The sequence below is a fragment of the Etheostoma spectabile genome, unplaced genomic scaffold (genome assembly GCF_008692095.1).
Source record: "Etheostoma spectabile isolate EspeVRDwgs_2016 unplaced genomic scaffold, UIUC_Espe_1.0 scaffold00001794, whole genome shotgun sequence".
Classification (NCBI taxonomy): Eukaryota; Metazoa; Chordata; class Actinopteri; order Perciformes; family Percidae; genus Etheostoma; species Etheostoma spectabile.
In genome coordinates, this window is record NW_022602812.1 from 20,869 (window position 1) to 35,753 (window position 14,885).

At 38.7% G+C, this 14,885-nt stretch overlaps 1 protein-coding gene across 1 annotated transcript; it reads left to right on the plus strand.

Annotated features, from left to right (window-relative positions):
* The first annotated feature begins 1,392 nt into the window (after nt 1-1,392).
* Nucleotides 1,393-14,677, plus strand: LOC116675329 (primary amine oxidase, liver isozyme). Its single transcript, XM_032507238.1, has 5 exons — nt 1,393-3,030; nt 6,529-6,647; nt 10,059-10,225; nt 12,048-12,180; nt 12,986-14,677. The coding sequence occupies exons 1-5, from the start codon at nt 1,473-1,475 to the stop codon at nt 13,268-13,270; spliced, it is 2,262 nt and encodes a 753-aa protein (XP_032363129.1). The 5' UTR covers nt 1,393-1,472; the 3' UTR covers nt 13,271-14,677.
* Nucleotides 14,678-14,885: the final 208 nt, after the last annotated feature.

Here is a 14,885-nt window from a genome sequence, read left to right on the forward strand (position 1 = left end):
AGAAAGCAGACCTGTCCCCAGATGACCTGAGAGGTCTGAGTGATTTATAAACTAGCAAAAGTACTTTGAAGTACTTTGAGGCACAGGAAGCCGGTGTAAAGACTTCAAAACTGGAGTGATGTGATCCAGTCTCTTGGTCTTAGTGAGGACTGGAGTGATGTGATCCAGTCTCTTGGTCTTAGTGAGGACTCGAGCAGCAGCGTTCTGGATCAGCTGTAGCTGTCTGATTGATTTTTTAGGGAGACCTGTAAAGACCCCGTTACAGTAGTCAAGTCTACTGAAGATGAAAGCATGGACAAGTTTTTCCAAATCCTGTTGACAGATGAGTCCTTTAACCCTTGATATATTCTTAAGGTGATAGTAGGCTGACTTTGTAATTGTCTTAATGTGGCTAATGTGGTTTAGATAATTAAAAGGTATTTATTTAGAAGTGGGCTGGCTGATAGTTATCTATCTATGAGGGTGATAATGGTGTAATGATTCAGATGGACACCCAAGAAAAGACGGTGCTCACCCAACTGGCCAATAGGAACGTGGCCCCGCGTATATATTCACATTGAAAGAAAAATCCTGAGAAGAAAGCAAAAAATCTAATCGAGAACAAAGGCTTAGGTTTTAAGAACGAGAAGAAAAACTCTTTTTGAGAGATTCCTTTTACACTGATAGCAAAAATGATGTATTTGAGAGTTTAAAAAAGTATTTGGACAGAGATTTTTTTGCTATTGGTATGAAAACTTTTTCTCTCAAATATTTTTTTCTCTTATAAAATGCTTTTTTTGCTATCAGTGTGATAACTTTTTCTCTCAAACAGTTTTTTTTTCTCTCAGATCATTTATTTTCTCGGCTGTAATAAGAAACGATTCTAGCTCCATAGAGCGCTCCTTGCCCTAGATTATAACTAATACAGTCCTTTTTTTCTCCTATTGCCAAGACGTTATTGTAGTTTCTATTTTGTCACTGAAATGGTATTTATGCCTCACAATTAGACAATTTAATTCATGAGGCTTATATCTGACAGACTATAGCCCACTCAGTACTTTTTACCAGTTGAAATACCTTTTTAAGGGGGATACAACCCATAAAATGCATGATTGCAGCTTCTACCTTGTGTTTGAAAGGTTGTTTCTGCCTCAAAATGACTTGATTTTATTAATTGTTTATATTTGGCGGATTATAGCCCACCCAGTACTTTTTACCTGTGCCACCTATAGAATGTTTAAACAGCTTGCGTAAAAAACTGATGTTCGGCTGTGAAGCTGAACAGAAACTGCATGAAACTGCATTTCAAAAAATGTTCATTCAAATTGGGAGGAAGGGGCAGGGGGTTATGGGAACCATGTAGAAAGGGGGTGGAGACGGAATAGTTGAGGGGCGCGCCTCTTGTTTTCTATCGCTTCTGACCGCACGTCCTGCCCACGGCTCATTCCTCTGCCCACTTTCTCTAAGTACGGGCATGCGTAAGAATAGAACGGATGATGAACTCTTTTGTAAAATGGGCGCTTATCCTGTTCGTCCTCGTCTCCATCATTCTCAACATTGTCCTGATCGGCATCCACACAAGCAGGGCACCTAAATGTTCCACTCAGCGTGTCCACCCGCTGAAGCGCAACCACGACGAGCGCAGCCTCGTTTTCGCTGACCTCAGCCGGCAGGAGTACTTGCAGGTCCAGCAGTTCATGCTCAAGCAGAAAGACCTGGACATATCCACCAACCAGAACACCAAGCCATGGGAAAATTTCTTGTTTTTAATAGATCTATCTCTGCCCAAAAAAGCGGACGCGCTGGCTTACTTAGATGGGAAAGGCGCAAAGCCGGATAGAGAGGCTACCGTGGTGGTCTTCCACGGCGCAAAAGGCTACATTAAGGAGTACGTAGTGGGGCCTCTCCCCAACCCGACATACTACAAAGATGTCACCATTGAGAGGTACAACATGGAACTGCCTATCACTGCGCGCACGGTCACCATCGGGGAATACGAGTTACTTTTTAAATATGTGGGTGAGGTCTTCTCCAAGTTGGGAAAGCTCATGAAAGAGAGCTTCGACGTAGATCAGAACAAGAAGGTGAACGCGTTCGAGCAGATGCCCCGTGGAATTAGATCCGGGGACAGACATACCTGGATATCTTTCTTTAGGGATATGAGCGGCATGTACATCCACCCGGTGGGCTTCGAGCTGCTGATCAACCACGAGAGCGTCAATGCGTCTGAATGGAAAGTGGAGCGGCTGCTTTATAACGGCCAATATTTCGATACTGTAGATGAGCTTAGAGTGAAATATGATGCGGGGTCTATTAAGAAAATAGTTTACAAGGAGACACCTGACTACGGTTCACTGAAACCCAGGCACAAGCCTCTGCAGATCGGCCCGCAGCTGTTTAACGCAGAGGGGAAGCGCTATAGCATCAGCAACAACCATGTCCTGTACCTGGACTGGAGTTTCGCCTTCGGGCTCAGCTCTGTCACAGGCTTGAGGGTGTTTGATGTGCGTTTCAAAAATGAAAGGATAGTCTACGAGCTGAGCGTGCAGGAGGCCATGTCAGTCTACGGTTCAGTGACTCCGGGGATGATTCTGACAAAGTTTCTGGACGCGAGCATCGGGATAGGGCGCTTCGCACACGAACTGGTCCGTGGTGTAGATTGCCCCCATGAAGCCACCTACGTGGACACAAACCGCTACATGGATGTTCCAGTCCCAGTCAGATATAAGAATTCATTCTGTGTGTTTGAGCACAACATGGGTCAGCCCCTGCGTCGGCACTTTTCGGACTTTTTCTCCAATAGTTACGGGGGGATGGTAAACAGCGCCCTGGTGGTTAGGACCATCACAGCAATTGGAAACTATGACTACATGTGGGATTTCATCTTTTACCAGAGTGGCTCAGTGGAGGCCAAAGTTCACGCCACCGGCTACATCTCCTCTTCTTACCTAGTGGATGGTAGTCTAAAGTATGGCCACCAGGTCGCCGAGAAAGTGCTGGGGAACATCCACACCCATTTTATCAACTTCAAAGTGGACCTAGATGTGTTGGGTGAGTAGCAGTACATTTCAAACTCAGGGCAAGCATCAGGGCCAATGTAAAAATTGCATTGAAGTTCTGAGTTTAACCCTCATCCTCGGGTCAAATTGACCCATTTTCCTATATCAATGTTCTTTTTAATTCCCCAAAACAACATGATTGATTCCACACAACGCTCTTTGGCAAATACAAATCTCTACTTTCATTAATTTTGGGGTGTCTTATTCAATTTTATAGCATTTGAAAAAAAAAATGAAGTGGTTTCAAAATAGTATTGAGTAAAAGTTGACATATTCCAGTCTGTGATTATCCATCAACATACTTCCCCTTAATTTTAGTCTAAATAATTCTTCTATTCTGCTTTTCTAACTCAAACATTAGGTATAATTTCCTATTAATGAGGTTTATTGACCATAAATTCCAAAAATAACTGTAAAACTAAAATTAATAAGTTATTGTCACGTAGCCTAGTGTTGAAAACATCAAAAAAGTGACAAACACTGAAAAAGGCACGCAATTTAAGAAAAAGTTAAACAATGATAAAAAGCATCAACAAAAGTGTCGATTTTCAATTTTGACAAGAAGACAACCAAGGGTTAAAAGCAGAATTATAAGTCTAAAGTATTCAGAGAATAAAATCAGATTTCTGAGAAAAAATACAGAATTCTCAATCCTGAGTTTAAAAAATTCTGACTTTCTTCTCAGAATTCTGACTTTATACTCAGAATACATTTTTCACATGTGGCCTTAAAACATATAACATAACATATTCCATAAGAAAGTAAAGTTTTATTTCAGTAGCACTTTTCAAAAGCTAGGTTACAAAGTGCCATACAAAAGATAACGTTAAAGAACTGGAGCTGCAAATAAGAATCAGTTAGTTATATTTTTTGATTTTTACATATCTTAAATTCACCCTTTAAGGGCATTTAAACAGAAATTTATAGCCATGTTCAGAACAAATTCTGCTTTCCCAGAACAATGTGGACAGAGGTTCGCTGTTTGAAATTTACCAAACCTCTGTAAAAACAGAGCTTTACTCAAGTGGACAGATTGTTTTGGTGCTTGAAATGAGTTTAACAAAGTCTAAGGTTCACAAAATTAGTGTGATATATAAATATAATAGTAGAAACATCTAAAACGCATGTCTAAAATAAAATTTTGTAATCGCAAACTATTTTGATAATCGTTTTGAGTCATTTTTTATATGAAAAAAGTAAAAATTATATATTTATATGTTTTAGTTTATATTTCTAGTTTTTAGTCCCCTCACAGTAGACTAGACTAGAATAATTTTAATAATAATAATAATAATAATAATATTTTATACTGTTTTTTGATCCCCAGTGGGGAAATTACAATATTGACTTGTGAACATTGAATATTGACTTGTGGACAAAACAAGACAATTAAGGACCCAATTTTGCGTTTTGTAAAACATTGATCTACATTTCATACCCTTTTCACACATTTTATTGATCCAACAACTAATCAATTAATGGACAAAATTAGCAAAAGATTCATCAACAAGGAAAATAACAAGTACGCCCAGCCATTACAACAGAACAATTAGATGCACGTACACAAGTACACAAACATTTAAAGAAGAGGAAGGTCTTCAGTTAAGAACTACAACACCCATTGGGTCATGGGGACGGCTATTAATATGGTAATCTTACAACATTGCACACATATTGTAGAATATATAGTGTGGCTTATGGTTAGTGTAAATTTAATTAGCCAAGTTAGAATCTTTACAGAACTCATTTGGTTTTGGGGAAGAAAATATTCTTTCCGTTCCAATTCTGTCAGTTCAGATGAGTTTTATTCACTGTGCAGTGGGGACAGAAGTTCATGAAAAAAAAGCTGTAGATTATCTACATACAAGATTACAGGAAACTACAGTAAGATGTGGGCCGGGCTAAACTCAGTCTCTGGGGATTCTCAACTAACAAGTCTGAGAGGATTTAGACAGGTTCTATACAAGTCTGGTTCACAACCCAAAAGGGGAATTGATTAGTTAAGGTGTAACTCCTCACAGAACATTCTTGGGCTCTTTACAACAAAAATGTTTCACTCATAGAGATCAAATTCCTGTCAACACAAAACTACAAAACGCAGACACTTAATTATATCAGGATACGCTAATAATCTACTGAGCAAAGTAAAATAGTTTCAGCACAGAGCTAAATGTCATAAAGAACACCAGGAATTTGATCAGTGAACACAAAAGACAACAGTAAGGATAAGATTAATCTATTAGATAATTGATTTCACAGTGTCCAACTAGTGATGAGAAACAGGTCAATCGTTCCTTTCCAGAGAACCTGTCTTGCTTAAAACAGGCACCCAAAGAACAGCCGGGGCTTGGAATTACCATGTGCCAAATGCAGGTGAATTTTTCCATTGGCAAGTGAAATTGTCAATCTATCAATTAAAATATGCACTTTGCAATAGACAATTTAATATTAAAAAGTGGAAATGCAATCCTCAATTTAGTGTACATTATTTTAACCAAATAATTTAATAAAAGCTCAATTAATTGCATTTCATATTACAATCAGTTTGCGAGATCTTGACATTGTTTTGCGAGATCTAGAGTTTTATTTGTGAGATCTTGACTTTGACATGGAGAAAAAAAAATGTAAATTAATAAAACTGGAACAATCACTTTTTGCGAGACCTTGACTTTGTTTTGCGAGATATCAAGTTTTATTTGCAAGTTCTTGCAAATCCAACAAACAATAAGGCTAAAACCTAACTAACTAGCGTGCTATCTTTTTGTTGTCTAAAAACATCCAACATTTATTTTGATAAGCATGACTAATTAATACATGCCAAAGTGAAGTGTTATTTGAACAATGTCGTTGACTGTTGATGTCAATAGCGCTAGTGTGTGTTGTCGTACCAACATTCTCGTTAATTAGCTTCTTTCTCGTGTCTCTTACAAGCTAGTTCGTTCTCTTTATACAGCCATGGTATAGCTAGCTCATGAACGGGCATGTTGCTACGACAACACAAACTAGCGCTTTTGACATCAACATTCAACGATATTGTTCATTTTAACACTTCTGTTTGGCCTGTATTAATTAGTAACGCTTAATAAAATAAACAGTGGATGTATTTAGACAACCAAAGGGATGTAATCTTGTCATGCTACTAGCTAAAACATTTCTAGCTAAATTACTAGCTAATTTACTAGCTAAAAAGTCAAGATCTTGCAAATAAAACTCGAGATCTTGCAAAACAAAGTCAAGATCTCACTGAAGTGTTTGTCCCCAGTACATGTTTTCTTCAAAAAATGGTTTCTTTGATTTCTTTTCCCCCCCCCTCCATGTACCTTGGGGGCTCTGTAGTCTTCATCTAGATGTATGATTTTTTTCTCTCAGCTTAAAGATTTAAAAATTACATTCATAAACGAGATGACCGCCTGTCATGGATCTACGGTGCATCAACATGCCCAATGCAGGTCTGTGTTATTACAAACATTTTTGCTTCATTTCTATGCAGGAGTGAATAACTTTTTCCAGACGAAAGACATGGAATATGCCAATGTGTCTATACCATGGATGCCTGATCACTATGCTATGGTTCCTCAGCTGGTGGAGAAGCAACTTAAAACAGAACAGGTCGGCATTCTTTCACTTTCTTTAAACAGTCACTTGCATTTAATTTAACAGGCTTAATAGGACATTGAGCAACAAAGGTCATGAACTACATTCCAGCTTTTGATAGTGTCGAAAGACAACACAAAGTCTATCACTGCCATTAACATGAATTATTTCTACATTGAAAGGGTTTATTCCAAAATACCTTTGCATTATGCCAAATAATGGTTAACTGACCAGTAAAAACATAATAACTGCAAAATACATGTTTTATTATCCAGGATTGTAAAAGTAACAAGCGTGGTCCAATAGTGTAAATGATGCGTCTATTGTACTTATTACAAACCTCATATTATTAGGCTTTGATGCACTTGTTATATATATTTGCATTTTCATGAGAAATGTTTTCAAATAATATTCCGTGCTATGAAATATACTGGTGAGTTCATAATCAAGGGCAACTATTATATAGCATTTTCAGGGTTTCACTTGTATTTTTGTGTTTGTATTAGAACATGTTTACATGCTTTAATGTTTAAAAGAAAAATTTATTTTCTCATGGTTGTGGCACCCTCTGTATGAGCCTGTCTCTTTAAGCCCACCTCCCGACAAAGCCTAGTCTTTTCTGATTGACCAGAGTGTTCCTGGCATCCAAGCTTCAACGCAGCCTTGCTACTGAATCGCTAGTTAAAGTTGGAACTACTGCAATGTAGCCGGACTTTATACCGTGAAAAATCACAAATAAAGTATTCTAAACCAAATACTACACAACCAGACATGTCCCAGCAGTAATTTGACCCTGAAAATGGGAAGAAATTACCAGCATTGGCCGCCATATTACATATATCTGCGTTAGCATGCAGCTACTTAATATGTAGTACTAGTGTAACATTAGATTGCAATGGAACAAAGCAGCAATAAAGGGTTCCGAACCAAACACTACCTAATTGGAGATGTTTCCACAGGAATGAGACCTGAAATTGGGAAGAATTTAAAAAATTGACAGTCAAGATGACAACTTCTGCTGCCATTAGCATGTAGATCCCATAGTTAGCAGTGGATACTAATAGAATAGCAGCACTTTCTACAGTAAGAAATCCCAGATAAAGGCTTTGTAACTATAACCAGGACTGTAGAGTAATGTAACACTTATTTAGGCAATTTATTTTTATTTATTTGAACATTTAACATGAAAATCCGACAATATAACATTGTAGATGTGAAAAACAATACAAAAAAGCTTAATATGTCCACTTTAATGCATCTATTTGTTACAAGTGTTAACATGAACATATTTCCTAATTAATACATTAGTAAGTCTTACTAATGTATTAATGTTGGTGTAGAAGTTACGGGTTGAAGTACCAGTCTCAGTGTGTAAAAAATTGAGAGAAAACAAAAATCTGCACACATCAATACTTTATGTATGTAATGACTAAGTATCATATTAGAGGTTGATAGAAGTGAAAAACCCACTTAGAACTAACACCAAATCTGCCGTTTCCATCAGCTGTTCATAGCATTTAAGCCTCTTTGAGCTCAGGGTTTGCAGTCTGTTAACTCTGTGTCATTAAGGCCTCATTTATTAGAAGAGGCCTTATTTATTAGATTTATTTCACTCAACCACATGTGTCTCTGTTTTCCAGAACGCCTGGCTAAATCTTGGTTTAGCCAGGTAACGTGAAAATCAATGTCCCCCTCCTCCTGTCCAGAAGAGGTGGTAATCGACAAAGGTTTAAATGGCCCTCACTGGGTCAAACCTTCATTTGAATTCCAACTGATCATTCCCTGATCATTCCCTCCAGAGGGTGTCTTTTGGGTAGTTTTTTGTTTTTGATTTGTTTAGGCCTTCATTAAATAGGACAGTTGAAGACATGAAACGGGGAGAGAGAGGGCAAATTACACACAGCAAAGGGGTGCAGGTCAGAATCGAAGCTGCGGCTGTACCCAGTAGGGTAAAAGCTCTGATAAACCAACTTGCTTGCACTATACAGCAGCAACTTGCCTTCACAGAACTTGCCTTCTCCCACAAACAAAAATGATTAACATTATATGAAAACACATGTTAAAAAATAATTTAAATATAAATTAGAAGAACAATATAAAGACAAATCAGCTGTGAGAGAAAGTTGAAATTGTACATACACTCACTGTATAAAAATGTCATGTGAATATAGATATTGGTCCTGAGATTTTTCATGTTTTTATTGCACAAAATATACAATTTTGTAACTGGGATTTTTCCTCTTTTTTGTTGTTGTTGCACACAGAATCCGTTATGCACACAGTTATTTTTTTCACAGCTGTTATTGTAGGTTTAGGGTGTGTTACGTCCTTGTATCCTGAGACCTTCCACCTGAACCTAGCATGGGCTGGGTGGTGTTTCTCACTGAGAATGCCCTGTGCTTTTTGACTACAGCGCTGCATAATTTGAATAATTTAATAATTTTAATTTGTTTGTTAATTAAAATTACAATTTACACTCTGTGTACAGACTTTTGTTAGTAATCACACACAGGCCTGAAATACACACAAATGCTCAGGACCTAAACCTGCACTAATGGAGAGATGTCAGAGTGAGCGGGATGCCAGCTGAACCAGTGCCCTGAGCGGTTGGAGGGGAGATGGTGCCTTACCCAGGAGGTGAAGTAGCATCTCTCCAGCCACCAATCCACACTCCGTACCTTTTGGTTCATATGGGGACTTGAACCAGTGACCTTCCGGTTCCCAACCCTACGGTTGGAGCCACTGCCACCCCCTGAGCTACTGTCACCCCCAGTCTGCATCTGGTGGAACAGAAACATAGAAGTCTGTCCTACTGGGGCTATTCCTTTGAATGGATTGTATTGCCTGCCACATACGTCTTGGACACAGATGGAAGTGCACCAGTTGATATAACTGCTTACAGTATCTTTTTGGAAAATGTCCATGTTTGTGGCCTCTAAACAGCCGTGCAGCTCTGCCATTGCACATCTTCACAGATGTGGGTCATATGGTCATATTTACCAAAGTGAGGTTTGGTTAATGGCACTTTTTTGCCTCCTTGTCGGTCTCCGAGTGCCAGGAAACCCCGCTTCTGCAGCCTGGCCCTGCGTCGTGCCAGCATGAGGAAGTAGCTCCAATACGGATACCGATGCCGGTAAAAATGTTAACGGTACCCAACCCTGTTAGAATAAGTTTACATGCTTGTTCAAAAACACACTATGTTTCTCATACTCACCCCCCACCTATGGGCAGCACATATGAAAAACTGGGCTGGCATTCTCAATTAATGACACTAATTGAGGAATTTCAAACAGGAATGTGGGCGAGCCGTTTTTAGGCAGTTGAGAAAGAAACATAATAGGGGCTCTTTAATCCACCAGTGTTGCAGCCAAGAAAGTAACCATACATCTTGATTGTGGGACTAATGTTTACATTGCACTTACACAGGAGGCAGCTCTGCGTTATGACACTAAGACTCCTCGCTACCTCCACATCGCCAGCAATAAGACCAACCGCTGGGGTCACCATCGGTCCTATAGGCTGCAGGTCTTTAGCTTCACCGGGGACCACCTCCCAGAGAGCCAGGCCGAGGAGAGAGCCATGTCCTGGGCCAGGTGAGACTGAATAGCCACAAAGCCACAAAACCTCACTCTCAAAAAGTTAATGACACTTTTTTTCCTTGATGATTAAAAATTGTCAGAGAAAATGTCTTTTATAGATATAGGTATGTTATTTAAGCATGCAATTAATATGAGTTGATCAAAATTTTGTATATTTATTGCTGATTTGAAAACTATTTACATGACAGCATCAAGCTTCAGATCAATGGTGTTGTCATGGTAACAAACAAACTATATACAGAACGTTTTGCAACAATGAATACAACACATGCGGTTGCAATTATGAAGTAAAATGTAATGAACAAGAGTTTTCATACTCAATATAACTTTATTTTTATTTTTTTATGATCAATGTGATTTTTTTTTTGTTCTTTTTTTTTATTTACACACCAGGTATATGTGTGTGCAGATGTGTAGTGGTAAAAAAAGAGGTGGGTAAACTATAAATTCTGTAGTATTTTTTGTGTGTGTATATACACTACCGTTCAAAAGTTTGGGGTCAACCAAACAATTTTGTGTTTTCCTGAAAAGTCACACTTATTCACCACCATACGTTGTGAAATGAATAGGAAATTGTCAATTATTTCTTACCTTGTCAAGACATTGACAAGGTTAGAAATAATGATTTGTATTTGAAATAAGATTTTTTTTTTACATCAAACTTTGCTTTCGTCAAAGAATCCTTCATTTGCAACAATTACAGCATTGCAGACCTTTGGCATTCTAGCAGTTAATTTGTTGAGGTAATCTGGAGAAATTGCACCCCACGCTTCCAGAAGCAGCTCCCACAAGTTGGATTGGTTGGATGGGCACTTCTTGCGTACCATACGGTCAAGCTGCTCCCACAACAGCTCTCTGTCCAATGTCTGTGTTCTATTGCCCAACTTAATCTTTTTCTTTTATTGGCCAGTCTCAGATATGGCTTTTTCTTTGCCACTCTGCCCTGAAGCCCAGAATCCCGCAGCCGCCTCTTCACTGTAGATGTTGACACTGGTGTTTTGCGGGTACTATTTAATGAAGATGCCAGCTGTGACTATCACAGAACGCAGCACAGCCAGTTGAGGAGTTGTATTCAATCCGTTGTGGTTGCAGTTTTAAACAAGTGGTTAACATTGTGAATTGAAGCAAAACTACTTGGTTTGATTAAAAAATGATTGTGGTTTGGGCTAAAATAAGTGCTTTTATTGTGCAACTTAAATCACATATTTAAGTTTAAATAAGCTTTTGGTTTCACACAAGACGCATCGGTCTGCTGGGTTAAAAACGTCCTGTGCTTGTTTGACTAATCCATCCACCATGACTTTCGCCCTACGCTGACAGAATCCAGCATAGTAAAATACCTAATTTTTAGGAGGCTGGGCTGGTCCTGAAGTCAGACTGTATTTGTTTCTTTGTTGTTTTTCTTGACAAAGTAATTTAGAGAAATTAAGATACAGTGCAAACACTACATGATGGCTGAATTAACATTTTGAATTTCATAATGATCTATTTTTTAACCACTGGATAACATATTACACAATACATGACATATACAGACAACATACTGCTGTATGCCACCCAAAGAACTAGTTACACCACTAATGATTATGTGACTCTAACATACTCTATTATTTGAAAAAGTGATTATTGTGGTTCTGTCATGGTACTTTAGCTAAGTAGCCCAGTCAACATCTAGGAAAGTCAATAAATTGCATTCTTTATGTTTTCATTGCTGTCTTCTGTTGGTCCAGCACCTGTGGGACTAGTAGGCGTCGTTTGGCATTACATGAAAAATGTCATGTGCCATCACTCTTTGGTGCTCTTCTGTCATCTCCAGGTATAAGGTTGCCATCACCAAGCATAAGGATTCAGAGCAATTCAGCTCCAGTCTTTACAATCAGAACAACATCTGGAATCCAGCTGTAGACTTCAGCAAGTACATTGAAGACAACGAAAACATTGAAGACAAGGTGTGTTGAAATGGAATGTGTATGTGAAAATAATTAAACTAGACTGTAAAAAAAATGGACAAAGCTTTTGGGTCTAAAAAGTTAAGCCAATGCATTATACTTGCAATTTCCAGCAGGGGGGCGACTGCACTGGTTGCAAGAAAAAAATCATGGAGAAAGACCCTACTTCTCAATTGAGTTAGTACCTCAGTAAACATTTTAAGAGTTTATGGCCTTAATCACTAGTTTCACGTGTTCTTCAATATAGCATGATGTATATTTTGTAAATTATGGTCCCATTTTTTAAAGCAGGGCTTACTTTAGAGGCGCGGCTACACGCTGACTTGTCAATCATAACAGAGGCTTAGCAGCTAACCCGGCACTGTGTACATTAAAGTAGCTGTGACCTTTTTCTTGAGTGTTGTCTATTTTGTCTTTAACAGTGACCCTCTCACTGCATGTTTTCACTTCATAAAAGTTAAGTGAAACATTTTGTTCAACCAAGTTAGCTAGCAACCGCTAGTGTTAGCTGTTAGCTTGAAGAAACATGCTGATGAATGGCGACAGTACCTGTAAGTCTGCGTTTACTCTGCTGGATAACTTGCATTGGAAGGGCTGAAAATTGGCAACTTTCTGTCTTTGGCATTGTCAAACTCAACCCTTCAAAACAGCAGTCCACAAACAAATGGGTGACGTCACAGATGCTACGTCCACAATTTTTACTGTCTATGTGATGAGATAATATAAACTCATATGTAAACGTAAACTTACATAACCTAGCCAAATTTTTTTAATTTGCATGATGCGTATGAAAATGTGCCTGCAGGACCTGGTTGCCTGGGTGACCACCGGCTTCCTCCACATCCCCCACTCTGAGGACATCCCCAATACGGTAACTGTGGGCAATGGGGGCGGGGTCCTTCTCCGGCCCCACAACTATTTTGACGAGGACCCGTCTATCCACTCCGCTGATAGTGTGTACATCAACCCGGGCAGTGAGGACAGCTGTGAGAACAATAGGATGGCCTGCCTTGCTCAAGAGACCTGCAGCCCCGTCCTTGAACCCTTCACCTACAACGGCTTTGACGGAGTCATGAAGTTTGAAGATTAGGTCTAGTCTATTGTGCACGGCCAGCAAATTTGAATATTTGAACTACATGTGTTGCTGCAAGAAAATAAGTATTGAAAAATACTTATGGAAAACATGCTTACTTACTTGGTGTTTCTGAAAGTGCGAGGAGAAAATCAATACCCTCTCATATTTGCAGATTGTTATCGAGCTTCTCCTCTCCTTCTTGGATGGAAAGAAAATAATCAGATTTCTCAAAATGTCGAAATATTTTTTTTAATAGTCAGTTATTAGCTTATATGACCACAAAATTGTAGCGAATAAAAGAACTTCCTCACACTAATAGAGTCCTCTACAGATTCCACCTGTCCTAGTGATGCTGGTGCAGACACTGGTGGGGAACCTTCTCACAAAGTTCAGCGTGAATATCATAACTGTCTCCCTAAAATAGCAACTGTTCTGGGTCCTTCTGGGTTCGATGCTTGGTGACAAATATGGCCAATTCAATGACACAATTATAATCCGTGAAACCCAATCAAAACATCTTAACATGTCAAAGAAATAGAAATTCAGCATTTAGTCAAATCATTGTGTGTCTCAAAACATAGTGACCACACTACCTCTGACATTTCATTACCTCTACAAATCACCCTCAACTTACCTCTGCCACTCTAGCGCTTTTCAACTTAAACATCACAAACATTAAACTTAAAAAGGCTCATAAATATTGACTTTACCAGAAGTCCCCATGTAAAGCTAGTACTGTGCAAATATGGCTTTAGCTGTACTTAGTCATTAGTGCTAATAAGCAAATGTAAGCATTTGACTAGTATTACCTGGGGACCTTGAGTAATTTGTAATAATTAGGGAGATGGTCTGTGGCCTTACTCCCGTGTGAATCTACCATGTTTGTAATTCGTCAAGTAAAAATTCCATTGCGGATTACCTCCCGTATTTTGCCAAACAAAGGGGATGTCTGACAATATTAGTCCCTTGAGAATCCGCATCTCTGTGATGCTCATGAATGAAAGTTTATGATTATGATTATGTCAGTAAATTCAAATAAAATACAGACTTTGCCTATCCCGTGCAAATGTGCTGCCAAAAACATAGATGTGTGGTGTGATAACTAAATCACATGAGGTTCGTGGTAATGCAAGTCCTGTGAAACTCGGCTTAAGATGGTAAACATGGACATTAGAGTGTTAGCAATCCTTTTGCGCTGGTTTGCATGCTGATGTTAGCCTTTAACTCAAATAACTACTGTGCAGCTTTACGGAGCCATTAGCATGGCTGTGGACTTGTAGTGTTGTTGTACCTGTTTTTTTTTTTGTGGGGGGGGGGGGTATTGACACACTGCAATCCATGCAGTGACAGAATTTTTGTTTTCTTATTTTTACTTAAGTAATTTTGTCTGTAAAACTGAAGAATACATTGTCATTGTTTGAAAAAAAACAACTTTATTGGCTAATTTACAACTTACCTAACGTACAACACTTTTCACTGCAAGCAGATATTTTATCAGTAATAATTTTTGACTGGGATTGATAGGTAATATTTTTCAAAACCATATGATTACATCCATAGGAATGTGAATAGGACTTTGCTAGCAAAGAGGCTTTTCAGTAACATTTACAATTCTTTCTGCTTTGATGGC

Bases quoted from the DNA above. Each gene is read 5' to 3' on its own strand.
- LOC116675329 (XM_032507238.1), top strand. From the start codon at position 1,473: ATGATGAACTCTTTTGTAAAATGGGCGCTTATCCTGTTCGTCCTCGTC. The intron at 3,031-6,528 runs GTGAGTAGCAGT...ATTTCTATGCAG, and splicing joins AGTGGACCTAGATGTGTTGG to GAGTGAATAACTTTTTCCAG. The intron at 6,648-10,058 runs GTCGGCATTCTT...GCACTTACACAG, and splicing joins AGCAACTTAAAACAGAACAG to GAGGCAGCTCTGCGTTATGA.